The sequence below is a fragment of the Pongo pygmaeus genome, chromosome 4 (genome assembly GCF_028885625.2).
Source record: "Pongo pygmaeus isolate AG05252 chromosome 4, NHGRI_mPonPyg2-v2.0_pri, whole genome shotgun sequence".
Lineage (NCBI taxonomy): Eukaryota > Metazoa > Chordata > Mammalia > Primates > Hominidae > Pongo > Pongo pygmaeus.
In genome coordinates, this window is record NC_072377.2 from 185342286 (window position 1) to 185361318 (window position 19033).

Genomic DNA, 19033 nt, shown 5'->3' on the forward strand with positions numbered 1-19033 from the left:
GGGGTTGGAGTCAGCAGTAGTCTAGCTCCCTGTGGCCCCAGGGTCCCGCCCTGAAGCTAATGGGGGTGGGGTGGAGCCCAGGGAATCCTCGACCCCAAGCCACCGTGGGACGCGGCACCAGGACGGCACCTGCTGCACACACCAAGATCTCATTTCGGCCTCACACAGGCAACACAGTCACCGGTCAATGACCTCTGGCCTCTCCCTTCTTCTATCCCTCTCTCCCGGCCAAACCCTTCCAGGCACCACTTCACTACGGGTCCAGAGCAGGAAGGGCCTTAAACCACACATCCAGACCCACTGTACAGACTGGGACACTGAGGCCCTCCAGCCACCCTCAGAAGGCAGCGCCTCGCCTGTCCGCTGCTGTGGCTACCACCGAATCTTTGCTTTGCCAGCCCTCCCCTGGGGCCCCGAGGTGGAAGGGGGTTGTGGGCTCTGCAGCCCCTTCCCCTTGGGGGGTGCCAAGCCTTCACAGGCACAGCAGCAGGGCCTGGCACTGGCAGCCCGTAGCTTGCACCCCTGGGGCTGCCATGAGAGGAGTCTGGGCCAGGGGCTGGGGGATCCCTGCAGAGAGGAGGCTCCCCTTGGGTGGTGAGGGGCTAAGAAGGAATCCCTCTGAGCTGGGCTTTGAAGGAGGGGGATTTTTTTCCAGGTAGTGGAAAGTAAGTCCACGCCAGGAAGATAGCTGGGCATATGTGGGCACCAGAGTGGGTGGTGTCTGTCCTCAGAGCTACAGAGGAGGGATGATGAGCGTGGGGATAGACCTGTCCAGATGAATAGACTCTACCTTCCCAGTGGACCTAGAGGGAGGTCAGGAGACCAGGCTCGAGGCCAGTGTCCACCTGCCCAGCCCCATGACTGCAGGAGAGAGAACACCCCCACCCCCACTGAGGTCTGGAGTGTTGAGCTGGTGGCCCCCCTTCTCAGGAGTGCACATCCAGCAGACACCTTCCAGCTTCACCGTGCGGCAGCTATCAGCCCAGCTTCCTCGGATGGCTCCCCTCTGTTCCCAAGATAAAGCAAGGCGGGCTGGGCCTCTGCCCTCCAGCCGCTGCCTCTCTCCAGCTTCTTCTCCTAGGAGGCCTGGACCTCCTCCTCCCATCCTCCCAAAGTGCCTGTTGTTTTCCTGTCCTGAACACTTGTCCTTTTTCCTGGGACATCCCTCCTTCCTCCTTTCCCTCCCGAGGGCCTCCCTCTTTAGGATCTAGTTCAGATGTCCTCATCACTCAGGCAGCATCAGCCTCCTCCTCCTCGAGCTCCTGCTGGAACACAATCAGACTGAATTGTGGTTTTATGATCACATCTGAACAGGGGCTCAATTTTATTCATCTTCCTAAGCCCAAGACAGAGATGTGCAAAGGAGAGTCAAGGGGTGGATATAAGAAAGGTTGGATGGGCCGGGCGCGGTGGCTCATGCCTGTAATCCCAGCACTTTGGGAGGCTGAGGCGGGAGGATCACGAGGTCAGGAGATCGAGACCATCCCGGCTAACACGGTGAAACCCCATCTCTACTAAAAAAAAAAACCCAAAACATTAGCCGGGCATCGTGGCAGGCGCCTGTAGTCCCAGCTACTCGGGAGGCTGAGGCAGGAGAATGGCGTGAACCCGGGAGGTGGAGCTTGCAGTGAGCGGAGATCGCGCCACTGCACTCCAGCCTGGGTGAAGGAGCGAAACTGTCTAAAAAAAAAAAAAAAAAGAATGGTCGGATGGATGATGGATGGAAATGACGGGATGGATGAATGATGAATCACTAGATGAATAAATGGACGGATGGGTGGACAGACAGATGGGTAGGTGGGTGGATGGATGAATGGATGGATGGATGGGTGGATGGGTGGATGGGTGGATGGGTGGATGGGTGGATGGATGAATGGATGGATGGATGGGAGGATGGGTGGATGGGTGGATGGGTGGATGGGTGGATGGGTGGATGCATGGATGGATGGAAGTACGGGTGGATGGGTGGGTAAACTGGTGGACAGATGGATGAGTAGGTGGAAGGATGAATGGATGGATGGGTGGAAGAGTGGGTGGACGGGTGAAAGGTAAGTGGATGGGTGAAGGGTGGATGGAGAGAAGAGTCTGTAAGAGCTTCCTCCTGGAGGCGCCATGCCACCAAAGGAAGCACCTGCATCACTGCTGAGCAGGACCATCCATCGCACTTGCCAACCCTTTTGCCCATCCACGCAAGCTTTTTCATGATATGTCTCCTTTTTCATGACATACTATAACTTATTCCAGTGACCCCTCTGCCTTTATCAACCTTCCACTGTGCCCTGTGTGATCAGCAAACTTTGCTGTAGACCTCACTGTTCACTCCGAATGTCCCTTCCTGCCTTATGTGAAGCCTGGCTTTCTGGCCACGCCACTGCCCCTGGGTGGTTATTGCCCTCCACCCCATGTGCCTGAACTCCTCGCAGCCACCTGCCCTCCCTACAGCAGTCCCTCTGAGGGTCCCGCTCTTTGGCGGCACCGCCCTCTTCCCCATTAAAGCTGTCATCAGCTACACCCCCCCGTCACTTCCCCTCATTCTCTGCTGACCGTAGCTCCTGGCTCACCATCCCCCCCCACCCCAGCTCCTGCCCTTCTCCATGACTTCAGCATCCACAGGGCTGACTCACCAGCACCCTGGCCTCTGAGATCCCCCCTGTACGGTCCTCCCCTCTTCTCCTCTTGAATCACTCAGTTCTGTGGGCACATCCTGGACCTGGTCATCACCAGAGACCGCGCCATCCCGGAACACCTGTCTTCTACGTCTCTCTCCCTGCTTCCCCTGTTCTTGCTCCACATCCTTCAGCCTCATCAAAGCCCTCACTACTTCCTCCCCACCCCTCGGTGCCCTCCCGGTGCTGCCCTGTCCTGGTGCATGGGGTCCTGGTGCATGGGGTCCGCAGCCACCTCTCTGCATGCTCCCTCACCTCTTGTCCTGCATCCCAACCCTGAGACAGCATGCATCACGAACAGCACAACACTGGCAGCACAAGGCCCCACACATGAGCTCCTCCCCCTCATTTTCCTGGGTGCACATGGTTCAGGGTGCTCCTCCTCTCTCACTCTCAGCATCAACAGGCAAAATCATGAGACAGAAACACCCCACTGGCTGGGCACAGTGGCTCATGCCTGTAATCCCAGCACTTTGGGAAGCTGAGGCGGGCGGACCATCCTGGCCAACGTGGTGAACCCCATCTCTACTAAAAATACAAAAGTTAGCCGGGCATGGTGGGGGGCGCCTGTAGTCCCAGCTACTCGGGAGGCTGAGGCAGGAGAATCGCTTGAACCCAGGAGGCAGAGGTTGCAGTGAGCTGAGATCGCGCCACTGCACTCCAGCCTGGGACACAGCAAGACTCCATCTCAGAAAAAAAAAAAAAAAAAAAAGAAAAAGAAAGAAGAAACACCCCATCTTCCCACATCCCAAAACCCACACTGACAGCCAGGGCCCCAGAAATCCTGACATGCCTGCCTCAAACCCACACTGCCAGCCAGGGCCTCAGAAATCCACTGACATGCCTCCTGCCCCCAAACCAGGCCCTCCATCGTGCCCAGGGTCCCCCCACCACAGATTTCTCTTCTGATCACCAGTCTTTCTCTATGCAATCATCTCCCATCGTTTTTTTTTTTTTTTTTTTTTTGAGATGGAGTTTTGCTCTTATTGCCCAGGCTGGAGTGCAATGGCATGATCTCGGCTCACTGCAACCTCCGCCTGCCGGGTTCAAGCGATTCTCCTGCCTCAACCTCCTGAGTAGCTGGGATTACAGGCATGCGCCATCACGCCCAGCTAATTTTGTATTTTTAGTAGACGGGGCTTCTCCATGTTGGTCAGGCTAGTCTCGAACTCCTGACCTCAGGTGATCCACCTGCCTTGGCCTCCCAAAGTGCTGGGATGACAGGTGTAGGCCACCATGCCTGGCCCATCTCCCATCTTAAAAACAAAACAAAGTCATTCCTTGGTTCCACACTGTCTTCCAGCCACTGCCACTTTTCCTATCCCCCTTCACGGCCACAGCTGTTCACTGTCCCCTCTGCAGGTCTCCCCTCATCCACCAATGGAGTGCAGCTCCTTCACTTCACGGAGCCACTGGGCGGGGCCTCTCATGACCTGCAGGCTGCAGATCTAGTGGGCACACAGGACAGGGAGCCGCGCATGCTCTCCCCTGGGCAGCATCTGTGACCTACCTCTCTCCACCTCCCCTCTGCCCAGCACACAGTGCTGGCCACCGTCGTCTCTCTGGAGTCCAGACACCTCCCAGGTCTCTAGCTCCAGCCACGACTACTGTTTGCAACTTCAGTTTTAAGCATCCAGCTGCCCACTGGACTTGGGAAACCCCACAGACAACCCGCAGTCTACGTTTCCGATGCTAAACTGCAGACATGTACCCCCTCCAGCCCCACCAAAGGCTCCTCCCTCGATAGCTCCCTCTCCCCAGATCCTCTCCCAGCCCATCCGTTGACCAGACCACTGAAGCGTCAGGCTGGACGCACCTTAGGGCCCGCCCCTGCTCTCTCACTGGGGCCAGCACAGCTGCACACACCCCAAAGTGGCTTCCTGGGCCCGCTCTTGTCATCCTCCAGGCCTGCCTCTGGGCCTCGCTCCCTGCAGTGAGTGATACTTTAAAAAGCACAGGCCTGATCACACTTGTGCTTCAGTCTCGCCAGTGCACTGGATTCCCCTGCACTCCCAAGAAAATCCAAACTCCTGGTCCCTGTCCCTCTCTCCACACCCTCGTGGTTCATCCCCTTCACGTTCACGTCCTCCAGCCACCATTGCCTCCAGATTGTTCTGTGCCCCCAGGCTGACTTCTCATGCTCAGGACTCAGCTTAGACACGGCCTCGTCACCCCTACAAAACGGCTCCATCCTAGCCTCCTGGCTGCTTACGGCATCTTTCCTGTCCCAACTTGGAATTATTTATTTGTTTGTTTAAGTTACATCTGTCCACGTCCTCCAATAGGCAGTAAGTTTCAATGGGGTAAGGACCAAGACAGCTCTTTTTTACCCCACGCCATGCTTCCCACAGCACCTGGCACAGAGCAAAGTCTCAGTGAACACTCGTTGAATGAAAAAAATGGAGGAATGGAAGAAGTATGGATGGATGGGTAGGTGGGTAGATGGGTGGAAGGGTAGATGGATGGATGGGTAGGTAAGTGGATAGGTGGAAGGGTGGATAGGTGGAAGGGTGGATGGGTGGAAGGGTGGATAGGTGGAAGGGTGGATGGATGGGTGGGTGGAGGAGTGGATGGGTGGGTGGATGGATGGCTGAGTAGAAGGATGGATGGGTGGATGGATGGACAGAGAGATGAATGGATGGATGGACAGGTAGATGAGTGGATGGGTGGATGGATGGATGGATGGATGGATGAGTGGATAGAAAGATGGATTAACAGATGGAAGGACGCATGGATGGGTAGATGACTAGAAGGATGGGTGGATGGACAGACGGAAGGATGAATGAATGGCTGGATGGAAGGATGAATGGACGGGCACATGGGTGAAGCGTGGATGGGTGGATGGGTGGATGGTTGGATGGATGGAAAGTAGATGGATGATGGCTCAACAGACCTCTGAAACCTCAGAGACTCTTGTCAGATCCCGTTGTTCCATTGGAAAAGATGCTTCCCGTTTTATAGGATGGGCTCGCCTGGGCAGATTCAGGCCTGCAGACTGCCATGTCCAGAGGCTTTGTGACTGCCCAGCCCCCACCTGCAGCCCTGAAGAAGGCGCATCCTTCCTGCCTGGCTGTTGTCTGTCTCTGCTGTCCTTCCCTTCCCGCAGCAGGAAGCACTGTCATCCTGGCTTCTGCTGCACTCCCCCTGCTTTCCTGTTCCTGACCCGGGAACTGGCTTCTTCCTTCCCTGAGGCCCCGCAAAGCCCTGGCTCCCAAGCCTGCAGCAGCGTGGTTGGGGCAGGCACCGGGTGGAGGTCAGCAAGGCCAGAGTGCATACCTCCTCTTCTCTGTACTGTCAGCAGCCCCAGGACACCCTCCGGCCTTGGGCCACGGGGCCTTGGCGTCAGCCACAGGCGTGGCGGGCGTGGGAGCAGCACGGGAGGGTCCTGCACCTCCCCTGGGCGGTGCTGGCACCTCTCCGTGAGGGCCAGGCAGGGTGGGGGAACGTCCCATGGGTTAGGCACTGGCAGTGAGTGAGGCGGGGGCCGCCGGCCGGCTGCGACTGCCTCATTTGATCCTCACAGCAGCCTGGGAGGGAGGGCTCAATAGCCAGGTCAGCGAGTGAGGAAACTGAGGCGCCAGGCCTCACAGCAGCAGGTGGCCATGTGGGAGCCCAGTCCGGCTGAGTCCAGGACGGTCCCTGCCCCAGGACCAGGCTCCCCTCCAAAGGCTGGGGGCAGAGGCTCAGGCCAGACCCCAGCCCGGCCTTCCTCCTAGTCCCTGGCCTGAAGCCTCAGAGACCCCTGCAGGCAGGAGGGCCCACGTAGGAGGCACATGGCTGCCTGGGCCCTGCACCCCGGTGGCCTCCACCACACCCCTCCTCAGGGCCTGGCCTCCATCTGGCTTCATGCCCTAGTTGGCTGAGGGCAAAGCCCTTTAAGCTAATGATGCCGTTTTTTTCAAAAGCTTCTTTCCTGAAAACGGAGGGAAAACCCAGCCCAGCCCAGTGAGAGCTTCTGGGAGAGCCAGCCTTGCTTTCCTCCCATGATGTGGGAGTCGGCCCCTCCCTCGGCTCCACACCTGCATGTCCTGCATCCCTTGCTCTGTACAGAATCCATGTTTTCTCATCAGATCCTCTCCGGGACCACCAGGATGGGACTGAGATGGGCCGGCTGTGCCACACCCTGGTGGGACAGGGCCCCGGCCCTCTCTATAGGGCAGTGTGGGTGAGGGCTGGCCTTAGCTGGTTTCTGGGAGCTGCCCTCCGAATGATGGCTGAGTCCACAGGGCATGGCTGGGCCCAGGTCCTGGTGCAGAGGTGAGGGGGCCGGCATGCGAGAGTGAGGGCAGAACTAGCCGCATCCTTGCAGCCCCGCCCTCGCCTTGCCATCTCTCTCAACCACCACCCTGAGCACCAGCCTCCCAGGCCCCTGCTCTCCAGCAGGCTCCTCCCTGCCCGGCTGGGCTGTGTCCTCTGTCCTCCCTCACCCTCTGTGCCCGGCAAACTGCTGCCCCAGCTGCAGGGCCCGTGAGGTTTGCCCTGCTGCCCCCAGCTGAGCATGTCATCCCCACTCTGGCCCTGACCCACAGCACATGGAGGGTCTGTGTCATCAAGCGGCTCCTGGGCTGGGGTGTCATCAGCCCATGGCTCTGTCCCCAGGCCCAGCACAGCCAGCACAGGGATGGCACTGGGATTATCCATCAGCTTGGGGCCCCTCCACTTTGGCAGAGGGCATGGCCCTGCTGTGGCCACCCTGGGCCTGGCCCCACTTCTCCCTCTCCCTGGGGTGCTTGGGAAGACAGGGACTGTGTAGCAGGCCTGCCAGCTGGACACACACTCTCTGGGCAGCTGAGCCCAGGAGGACGAAGGCAGCCAGGAGCCAGGCTGCATACTGGAGGGAGCTGGTGGGGAGCAATGGAGCTGCTGGCTGAGCTGGGGTTGGGCAGAGGGGGTCACCTGCACCCTCTCTCTTCACTCCTGGGGCCAGGCCTCTGCAGGGACCTGGGGGGAGGCAGCAGGAGCATCCTGTCTGGTGGCCCCTGCTAACCTGGCCAGCAGCCCCTGTGCCTCTAGAGCTTAAGGGGCTGTCGGTCCTCACTGCACATCCTGCAGGTCTGAGAGAGCTGAGCCCACACGCCCGGCTGGGCACCACGCACTGCTGCTCTGTGCTGTATGGTCTTGGGCAAATCACTTCCTCTCTCCAAGCCCCAGTCTTCCCACTTGTGAGATGTGGATTTGCCCTAGGATGACTGGGAACTACAGACCACAAACAACATGGTTAAGAATAAACTGTCAGCTGGGCACAGTGGCTCACGCCTGTAATCCCAGCACTTTGGGAGGCCAAGGTGGGTGGATCACGAGATCAAGAGATTGAGACCATCCTGGCCAACATGGTGAAACCCCATCTCTACTAAAAATACAAAAATTAGCCCACCGTGGTGGCGTGTGCCTGCAGTCCCAGCTACTCGAGAGGCTGAGGCAGGAGAATCACCTGAACCCGGGAAGCGGAGGTTGCAGTGAGCCGAGATCGCACCACTGTACTCCAGCTTGGGCGACAGAGTGAGACTCTGTGTGAGAAAAAAAAAAAAAGAATAAGCTGTCTCTGGCTCATGCACATGGATCCCTCTGCTCTCCCTTGCCTCCTGAATGCTTGGTTTGCTACAGCTGCTGTATCACTGTGACCCTGTGTTGTCGCCAGAGCATGGGGGGCAAGCCTTGCTGGTGGGAGAGGATTCACGTGAGCTGAGAGGGGCATTGCAGACTGATTAGGAGCTTGCTGGCCCAGGAGGAGGGCACACAGGCCAGAGTGCCGGTGACTTTGGGCCCTCAAGTAGATGGAGCAGATGGAGCATGGTGAAGGTGATTAGGCCGTGGAAGCAGGCCCAGGTCTCCAGCCGGCCTCAGGCCCTGTCCTGCTCGCTGGATGTACTCTCTTGATGGTAGCACACCGGGGGGCTTCAACCCCACTCTGTGCTCCCACCCTCCCTGACAGCTCTCCTAGGCTCCAGTCCTGGAGGATCCCAGCCCTCAAGTCCAGCCCACATCCAGCACTGGGGAGGATGACTGGAGGCACGGAGCTCACAACTGTGCACCTGCCAGAGGAGCAAGTACCACAAAGAATGAGAATTCCCAGCGCTGGCGAGAATGTGGAGAAGGAGGCACCCACACAGTAATGATAAACAGCATCCATACACCGACGGCAAATTCTCCAAATTCTCCTTTCCTAAGACCTCCTGCTACAACAGCAGCAAGGCTGCACTGAGCACTGTCCATGTGCAGCACAGCCCTACGCACGAGTGCATTCCACATGCCTTCACAACCCTGCGGTTGCCTCCATATTGCCACTGTACAGATAGCAAGCTGGCACACAGAGGTTAACGCACTCCAAAACACATGACCGTTAAGAGATTGTCTGGGGAAGACAGGATTATGGGAAGCTACTATTCATTCTACAGATGTCTGTATAATTTGCATTTCTGCATTTTACGAAATGTAATCATCTCTTCCATCAGCGCTGGAAACACTGCTCTCCCTCTCACTAGGTTGGCTGTCCAGGTGATGTTCACCCACCAGACATTCCTGACCCCGTTCATCCCCCACAGCCAATCAGTCACCAAATGCCTCCATTCTGAGCTGAAATGGGCTTTGCAGACTGAGTAGGAGCTTGCGGGCCCAGGAGGAGGGCACCGTGGCCGGGGTGGCTGAGAGTGCCAGGCCCCTGCCCCCACCTCTCCTCACCATCCTGACCACAGTTTGGCATGGATGCTTTCTGGCCGCAGAGGCCCTCCCGGGCATTCCAGGGCTGCTGTCCCTCAACTTTCCCTCCTCCCCACCCCACTGCTGGCCAGCCTCAATGGCTCTCTCCCGGGTCGCAATACCAGTGTCCCCCACTGGCCCAGTCCTTGCTCAGGGGTCAGATGATCTTTCTAGAACACAAGTCCCTCTCCTGCCTAAAACCATCCCCTGCCTCTTTGCTGCTTATGGGCAGAATCTGGTGCCTCCTTGGACTCCTTGTCACCCACCCAGTGTGGCTCCAGACCTCCATGTGCCCTAGATCTGGAACAGTCCCTCCCCACCTCTGACGCCTGAGCTCCTGTGCCGCTTCCCCAGCATCTCACACCGAGGCTCCCCACCCAGGACTCCTGCACTTTTCCATAGCTCTGTGGAGCGGCTGGCTCATTATCACTTTTAACAGTTCTTTTTTTTGAGGCGGAGTCTCGCCCTGTTGCCCAGGCTGGAGTGCAGTGGCACGATCTCGGCTCACTGCAACCTCCGCCTCCTGGTTTCAGACAGTTCTCCTGCCTCAGCCTCCTGAGTAGTTGGGATTACAGGCGCCTGCCACTGCACCCAGCTAATTTTTGTATTTTTAGTAGAGACGGGGTTTCACCATGTTGGCCAGGCTCTCAAACTCTTAACCTTGTGATCCGCCCACCTCAGCCTCCCAAAGTGCTGGGATTACAGGTGTGTAACCGGCCCTTAACGGTTCTTTAGTTCAAGACAAGGGCTTCTGTGTGTCTTTTCGTCGTGGCATATTCCCAGCACTGGACTTGGCCAGCAATTTACCCGTGACTGGTTTTGAGGATCCAAGGGACCAAAAGGCACCATAGAATGTGTGAGCGGGTGTAGGTGTGAGGGGGAAGAGGGCACAGGGTACCGGGAGGGTGGAGAGGCTGTGCACGGAGGGGCACGCTGGGCGCGTGGTGGACCTGGGGGAAGTGTCTGCGACATGCTGCTTTGTAAAGGTCTCCGGGACAGCAAAGTAAAAATGGCCATGAGGTGGTCAGAAATTGAAGAGTCCACCCGGCCAGCCCTCTAGGGCATTCCCTGGGGAATGTGGACAGTGGCCTGTCTGCCTGCCCCTTCTTTCCCGCTTGGCCCCCATGCTATTTGGAACCAGATATCAGACACCTATTACCTCCCTGAAATGAGCCATCTATTATCTAGAGAGCCGTTTCACCCCTGTGGCCTTAATTTCCTAATCTCCAAAATAAGCATAATAAGGTCTGTGTGACGAGGTTAAAACCTGTACATGCCCTGCTGTGAAGCAATCTGAGAAACCGTTTCACACGGAGGTGTGGCTCACTGCTGGACACACCACATCTGTGTGCGTGTGCACGCATGTGCCGGTGCACACTTGCTGCTTAAAACAAATCAATCTCCATTTGGTAGAATTTAGAGTAGCTTTGAGGACAGTGTGTTGAGTTGGGTGATGATAAGGGCTTCCCCTAAACCCACCTGAAAGTCTGAATTTTGTGCTCCCAGAGGCACACGGTGAGCGGGAAGGAAGCCGTCACCTTCCCCGGAAGGCCCCTTCCGCTTGGAGCAGCACCCTCTGCCTGGAGTTCCCAGCAGTCTCCCAAAGGGCATGTCAAGGGCGGGCGAAAGGCCATGGTGCTGGGGCTGCTGTGTGCAGTGGGTGTAGGATCGGTGGACGTGGGGCTAGGGACGGCCTGGGACTCCAGCAGGAAGGGCCGGTACCACGAGCCCAAGAAGCTGGTGCTTATCTTGTGGGTGAGTGGTGGAGGGGGGGGCCCTGAAGGCTCAGATTTGTATTTTACAGCAGTCCCTTTGGGGCAGAATGGAGACAAATTTCTGGAAGATGCTGGAAGCAGGGAGTGGTGATGAGGTTGAGAAGGGCTGGACCTGCGGGGAGTGTGGGCTGCCTGAGTACCCCATGGGGGTGGAGACCAGGAGGAGGGGGCCTGAGCAGATGCTAAGCTCCCAGCACAGGGCCGCCGTGGGGCAGCCAGCTATGCCAGGCAGTTTCCCTGGCTTCCGTGGGGTCAAGGCTCTGCCTGCTGGCCGGCAGGACGAGCGGCGTTATCAGACAACCCAGCTGGCGCAGAGGTGGCCCCCCAGTGCTGCTAAATCGGGGCCACCCGCTCCTGCCGCAGGAAGAGGGAAATGCAGGCAGGATGTCCTCTCCTGTGGCCGACAAGTCCTTTCCCATGAACCCCTGCTGACCTCGCTGGCCACGTGGCGGGCCTCCCCTACTCACCACGCGCATCTGCCCAGGCTGCGGGCTAGGGTGGTGCGGGCCTCAGACGGGGCCGGGGGTGTGCCTGCTGTTAGCCCCGTCCAGCCTGGCCAGGGCTGGCGCCCTGCTCCTCCTCCGGGAATGAATGCCCGTATCTTCCCGCTCCCAGACCTGTCTCCTCAGTGTGACCGGAAAACCCAGATTCCAGAGGAAGCCAGTGTCTGAAAAGGATCGAAACTCAGGAATCCCTGGCTCCAGCTGGACACATTGACTGAATCTTGCTCAGAGTCTAGGGGGTGTGAGAGGCTCTCCAGACCCCTCTCCCTGCCCACCCCCGACTCTGAGGGGCATCTCAGAGGGACGTGCGGCACAGGCTAGGCCTTGGTGGAGAGAAAACCGCCTTGTGGAGGAAGATACGGCAGCAGGAGGGGAGTAAGCCAGACACAGAGAAGAACCTCCCCTTGCAGCTGACTTCACTTAACTTCCCCGGGTCCCCCATTCCCCTCTGCCCCATCATACTCAAGTGCTCCCAACTTTCCTCCCTCCTTATCTGGCCGGTTGCATCAGCTGAGGTCTCCCAGGAAATCCCATTGCCTACCTCCACCCAGGGTCCTGCTCCTCTCCCAGGGTCTCCCTTTGATAAACTATCCTTGAAGCCAGAGATCTGGGACTTCCTCCGTCCCCACCATCCCCAGCTGCTACCTGCCTCCACCCCAGTTTATCCCCTGGGTTATCCACTTGCCGTTCCTGTCTCCCCTGGACACCAGCCTCCTTGCTGCTGGCGCTGCCCCGTCTCCAGCCTCGTTTCCCCTACCTCCCATCCACTCCTCCCAGACTCTAGCCTCACCGGACCCCCCACTTGGCCACATTCACCATCTGGACTTGCCTGTCTCTGCAGCTTCATGGGGTTCTTTGCCCTGCTTGGAATTCCCTGTCCTGGAGTTCTGCAGACCCCACCAGGAAGCCCTTAGCTGGAAGTGACACTGCCTTCCTGTGCAGCTTACAGCCGCCAGCTGGGCCTCACCAGGGCCCTTGAACACTTTCATCCCCGGGCGATAGACGTCTGATGGCATGTCTGTGTCCCTGCAAGGCACCGGAAACCCCTGTGGGACGGGGCCAGGTCCAAGTCCTCCCTGGGCCACCCCGAACAGGCACTATGCTGGGGTCTTGCATAGAACTGCAGGCTCCTTCCCTGGGTCGCAGTGCCACTGCTGGGGGTCACGGTGGAGAATTCGCCAGACAGACCACACATCACACCTCACACCCTGTCTGGGCCCAGCCATGTGAGCCCTATGCTCCGGGAGGGCTCAGGACTCCTTCAGCCACACTGGCTCTGTGCCATAGGCCTGGTGGACGAGGGAACAGCACCTGCATTTGAGTCCTCAGAGCCCTGAGCTGGAGCAGGTCCCCAGGCCCAAGTAAAGTGGGCCTGATCCCCACTTGCATCCCTGACCACACATCTGTCCACACCTGGGCCTTTGTGACTCAGCTCACAGCAAGGGCAAACGTCCTGAGACCAGGCCACTCCAGATGCCCAGCAGACCTGCTCCTGCACGACCCTGAGCTGGTAGCCGCAGTGCAGAGGTGCCAATGGCCTCTCTCTAGACTAAGCCTCAAGAGACATCTGTGACCTACCCTCTCCACTGGGGCAAGACTGTGGAACTGCAGCAGGAAACTGGGTCTTGGAGTCCAGCCCAAGCACACACAACCCACACAACCTCGGGGCTTGCCGGCTTGCGCCATGGCTATGCTTGTGGCATGGCTATGCTTGGGGAAACTGAGGTGCAGGGAGGGGAAAGGAGGGGGCCCAGGTCACACAGAAAGGACTTTACAGCAGAGGCAGGACACGAGTCTGGTTCTATGACCAATAGCACACTTTTAAGGGGTCAGCTTCAGGATGCTCAGGCTTCTGGCCTGCTCCCACCGGACCAGCTGCCCTGACACCCGACTGCAGCTGAGGGCTTGTGCTCCCGCCATGGCATCCCCCATCAAGCTGGGGGCTCCCGGGGTCTTCAGCCTAGCAGGGGGTACAGCAAGGTGCAGGGCTCAGGGAGGGATGACCTCTGTCTCCATTGCCATCTCCCCACCAGCCAAACCCAGGTCCAGCCCAGGACACCCCTCTCCATGGGGCTCCCAGCTAACACCCTCTCTCCTCTTCATAACTAGGTCACTAAGAGTCACTACTTACTGCAAGGAATGACTTCCTCACCCTTCACCCCACGTCCCGCTGTCCTCCACCCGGCAGCACTAGGACAATGGCCTCTCCTGGTTCTCCTTATACCTGCAGAATGTTCCCTGGATCCCTGGAAGCCCCCTTGCCCTCTGGGCCCCTCCTCCAGGGTTCCCCTCCTGGGTCTCTCTGCTTCCTCTCCAGCTACTCAGCCCAGCCTCAGACACTGCGCCCAGGTGCCTGTCCCATGTCTCCTCTAGGTTAAGCGTCTCCCATCCTACAGCCCTGCAGTCCAACCAAGGTCTACCAGCCACTCAACAAATACATCCTGAGCACCTGTGAGAGCCTGGTCCTGGGCTGGGTCCAGGAGAGCCAAGGGCAGCACCCTGATCTGACCTGCCCGACTCAGAGGCCCAGATAGATGTTATCCTCCCTCTTCCCCTGGTTGAACCAGACCTGCCTCCTCTCCTGTCCTCTGCTCTTCAGCCAGTGGACATACAGGTGGTGAGCAGAAGGCAGGCTTTGTCAGGCTTACTTTGGGCCTCCTGGGGACCTTGGGGAAGTGACACATGTCCTTGGTCTAAGCTTCTGCATGTGTAAAATGGGCCTGATACTCCCTGTGAGAATTACAAGCATGTAAAGCCAGTATTTAATTCCCATGGTGTGCAGAAATGTTGAGGTCCCCATCGCTGACTTCAGGGCTCCCGGCACTCCCCTTCAGACACTGGAACCCCTGACCCCACCCTTCCACCCTTCCACCCTTTGATTTCCAGGGACACCAGCTCCGTGGGGACTCGCAGCTCATCTTCTCAGCTTCCTCCCTGACATCTCCACCCACTCCCTCTGCCCCCACAGTCCCTCTTTCCAACCCCTCCGCCTCCGCTTCAGGTCTGCGACTCTCCCCGCCAGAGCCACATTCCCAACACAAACCGAACCCTGCCTGTCCTGTGCAGGGGACCCTCCCGCGGGGGCCTCTGCTCCTCCGCCGGCCTTCAAGGCCCCCGTCCCCTCAAATCCGGGGACCCCCGGCCCTCCGCCCCTCCTGCGGCGCTGACGGCCCGCGATTCGCCTCCTCGAGATTCGTCTTAAGCGCCGGCGTGCACCTGCACCCGTCCGCCTCGGGCGCGGTAGTCCCCAGCCCCTGCCCCCGCAGTCTCCGGCCACGGGAAGGCGGAGGCCCGTCTCGAGCGCCCTCTGGGGACCGACCGCGAGCGGAGGCGCCGGGCGTCGGGAAGTGCGCACCCAGGTCTGGGGCCCGGCCGGGATGGCCGGGATGGCCGGGATGGCCGGGATGGCCGGGATGGCCGGGATGGCCGGGATGGCCGGGATGGCCGGGATCTCCGGTGCGCGTGGGTCGGGACCCAGCGGCGCGGCGCGGGGACCCCCGCGGGGAAGCGAGGAAGGCCACGAAGGATCCGGGCTCAGCGCGCAGCCCGACGGGGCCCGGCTCCCAGGACGCCGAGCCGCCGACGGGGAAGCCGATTCAGGGGCCGGGAGGGCTATCCCCGCGCCGAGACGCGGCCCGGCCGCCCTGGCCCTGACCCGGCTGCGGTCCCCGCCCGCCCCTTCCTCATCCCGAGGCCCCGGGCCCCAAGCGCCGTGCTCCCTCAGGCGTCCGCGCACCAGGGCCACCGTGTCCCCCGCCCGTACCCGTCGGAGCGGTCTCAGCGCCCGCCCCTGGTGCGCGGTACCCCCTCCCCGCCGGCCGCGCTCACCGTCCAGGAGTCCCAGGCACAGCCACAGTTGCAGGCACAGCGCGGCGCCCCGCTGCATCTCCGGCCGCTGCGCGTGGGTCCGACCTGAGCGGCCGCGGCTTGGGGCTGAAAGTGTCCGCACGGGCGCGGGCGCCGGCTGGCCTGGGGCGGGGCGGGGCGGGGCGGGGGCCGGAGGCGGGTCAGGGATTCAGGCAGCTCCCCGCGCCCCCCCTCCCCCGGTCCCTCCCAGCGCGCCGCGGGGCGTCCGGTCCGCCCGAGCGGTGCGCGCTCTGCACCACAGGGTCTGGGCCCCCTCCTGGGCGGCTCCGGGCGCGGGGACGCGGGTAACGCAGACGGCCTCGGTGTGCGCTCCGGAGGTAATGGAGCCTGGTGGACAAAGGGGAACAAAATGCGGCACGCGCTCTTTCCTGTCCTTTCTTTCCATCAATAAAATCTAGAGTAAGCAAAAAAGCAATACTTGTAAAAATAGCAGTATGTTACATCTTTGAAAATAGTGGCACCAGCCGGGGCAACATAGGGAGACCCAGTCTCAAAAATAAACAAATAAATAAATAAAATAATAAGCCGATCTTCGTTGTGCGCGCCTGTAATCCCAGCTTCTCGGGGGGGCTGAGGCAGGAGAATCGCTTGAACCCGGGAGAAGGAGGTCGCAGTGAGCCGAGATCGCGCCACTGCACTCCAGTCTGGGAGCCAAAAAAAAAAAAAAGCAAAAACAAAACCCGTTCAGCAGTGTTTAACTACCTGCACAGTGTCGATGGACAGTGTCGATGGAAGCTGCACCCGTGAGCGGGACGCCCGGGATAACCGACCCCCTCCCTGCAGGCCTGGCCTCCTAGCTTTAGAACTCCCCCAAAATGTTTTGTTCTCAGCTCAGTCAGGACCCGCCCCCACCTTTTTAATAAAGCGACACTTTGCTTTTGCTTTCTGACTTGGCAACCCTCTTACAGACTTCCGTTCTCTTTTCAGTTTGTCTCTAGAATTTTCCTGTTTAATAATAAAGCCCATGACCATGACTGTCTCAGCCTCCCTCCCTGCTTTTCGTTTCATTCACATTTTCCATCCCCCCACCCCCGCCCCCCAAAGCCCGTTCATCCTCGCCAAAAAGCAAGAGTAGATTTTCAATAACCACTACGAGCTCTCTCAAATCCAGGTAAGAATTGGCTATATTATTAAGCTGGAATCACAAATCAGTGCGGATAGTGTAGATAGTTTAACAAATAAGGTTGGGGAAACTAGGTAACCAAGTGATACAAGAAGTTAGGTATTTATCAATCATATATTGATTTTTTTTTAGCTTTGAAAGATTTCTTATGAGATGTAACACACTTATGGAAAGTACATAATATATCAGCATATTATAAACCTGAATTTTAAGGCAACAAACACCTGCATTTCCATTCCCCAGGCCAAGGGATGTAGAATGACATCCCCACATCCCCTCACTTCCCATCACAAACCCCTCACTAACCCCCGAAGATGTCCACGACCCTGGCATTATCATTTCCCTGCTTTTCTTTATCATTTTATCATGAAAATATATGTTTTGCTTTTTTTTTTCAGAATATACTTTTTTTTTTTTTTTTCCTCAGACAAAGTCTCTCTCTTGTTGCCCAGCTGGAGTGCAGTGGGGTGATCTCACTGCACTGCAACCTCTGCCTCCCGGGGTCAAGCGATTCTCCCGCCTCAGCCTCCTGAGTAGCTGGGATTCCAGGCGCCTGGCACCACGCCCGGCTAATTTTTGTATTTTTAGTAGAGATGGGGGTTTAACCGTGTTGGCCAGGTTGGTCTCAAACTCCTGACCTCGTGATCTGCCCACCTCAGCCTCCCAAAGTGCTGGGATTATAGGCATGAGCCACTGTGCCTGGCCCAGAATATACTTGTTTTTTTTGTTTTTGTTTTTTTAGACAGGGTCTCACTTTGTCACCCAGGCTGGAGTGCAGTGACATGATCTCTGCTCACTGCAGCCTCGACACCCCCCTGGGCTCAAATGATCCTCCCACCTCAGCCTCCCAAGTAGCTGGGACCACAGGTGTGCACCACCACACCCAGTGAATTTTTTGCATAGATGGGTTTTTGCCACATTGCCCAAGCTGGTCTTGAACTCCTGGGCTCAAGTGATCCACCTGCCTCAACCTCCCAGAATGCTGGGATGACAGGGATGAGCCGCCACATCCAGCCAGAATATGCTTTTAAAATTTTAAAGTATACTTAGAGGACATAAGTGCAGATTTCTTAATTCATATATTGTGTACAGGTGAAGTCTGGGTTTTTAGTGTACCCATCACCTGTATAGTGGACACTCTACCCAAAAGGTGATTTTTTAGCCCTTGCCCCTTTCCCTCCCTCCCTGCTTTTGGAGTCTCCAGTGTCTATTACTCCTCTCTGTGTGTTTATGTGTCCCTACTGTTTAGCTCACATTTTGTTTTGTTTTTTTTTTGACTTTATCTCAGTGCATTCATACCATTTATATTCTTTTGCTCAACATCATTAGTGAGATTCATCTCTATTGCTATGATAATCTATACTTTGCTCATTTTCGTAACTTCATAGTTTTCCACAGTATGATACACCACAATTTGTCCATCTACTATTAATGGAAGTTTGAGTGGTTACCAGTTTCCAACTTTTGCCACAACACTCTTGTATATGTTTCCTGGTGTACACATGCTGTCTTCAACTTTGGTAGCCAGTGCCAAGTATTTTTTCAAGTTATTTGTACCATTTTGCATGTTCATAGCAGTGTAAGCAGTTACCATTGCTCCACACCTTTACCCACAGTATTGTCAGTTTTGGCTTTTAAAATGTGGCCATTCTAGTTGGTTTGCATTGGCATCTCATTGTGGTTTCATTAGCCTTTTTTTTTTTTTTTTTTTTGAGACAGAGCCTTGCTCTGTTCCCAGGTTGGAGTACAATGGCGCGATCCTGGCTCGCTGCAACTTCCGCCTCCCAGGTTCAAGCAATTCTCCTGCCTCAGCCCCTGGAGAAGCTGGGATTACAGGCATACGCCACCACGCCCAGCTAATTTTTGTATTTTTAGTAGAGACGGGATTTCACCATGTTAGCCAGGCTGGTCTCAAACTCCTGACCTCAGTAATCCACCCTCCTCAGTCACCTGAAGTGCTGGGATTAACGGAGGTGAGCCACCATGCCTGATCTATTAGCTTATCTTTAATTACCATTGTGGTTGAGCACATTTTTATAATTGGCCATTTAGATTTCAAGTCTTTTGTTCTTTACTACTCCCCATCAGTCTTTTTCTTATTGATTTGTAGGAGTTCTTTATATATTCTGGATATGAGTCTTTTGTCAGTTCCTTTATTATTGCTGTATAATGAAGTACTCCAAGATGTTGTGGGGCAAAGCAGCAGCTGTTTCCTTTTGCTCATGCTTTTGAGAGTCAGGAATTTGACAAGGGCTTACTTAGCTGGGTTGGATGCCTGGTGGTTGGTGCTGGCTGTTGTCCGGAAGCTCAGCTGGGGCTGCCAACCAGTGCGCCCATTCAGTGTCTTTCCAGCATGACAATCCCACACTAGTTGAAGTTCTTGTGTAGCGGGTGGCTTCCCCA

At 57.2% G+C, this 19033-nt stretch overlaps 1 protein-coding gene across 3 annotated transcripts in view; it reads right to left on the reverse strand.

Annotated features, from left to right (window-relative positions):
• Positions 1–15581, reverse strand: part of FLT4 (fms related receptor tyrosine kinase 4) — a 46425-nt gene extending 30844 nt beyond the window's left edge. For 2 of the 3 annotated variants that reach the window (XM_054486950.1, XM_054486949.1), the window contains exon 1: positions 15469–15573. In XM_054486950.1, the coding sequence (XP_054342925.1) occupies positions 15469–15526 (58 nt within the window). In that variant the 5' untranslated portion in view covers positions 15527–15573. Of the gene's footprint in view, positions 1–15468 lie in introns of all 3 variants that reach the window. The other variant, XM_054486948.1, reaches the window with a different exon arrangement.
• Between the last annotated feature and the right edge of the window lie 3452 nt (positions 15582–19033).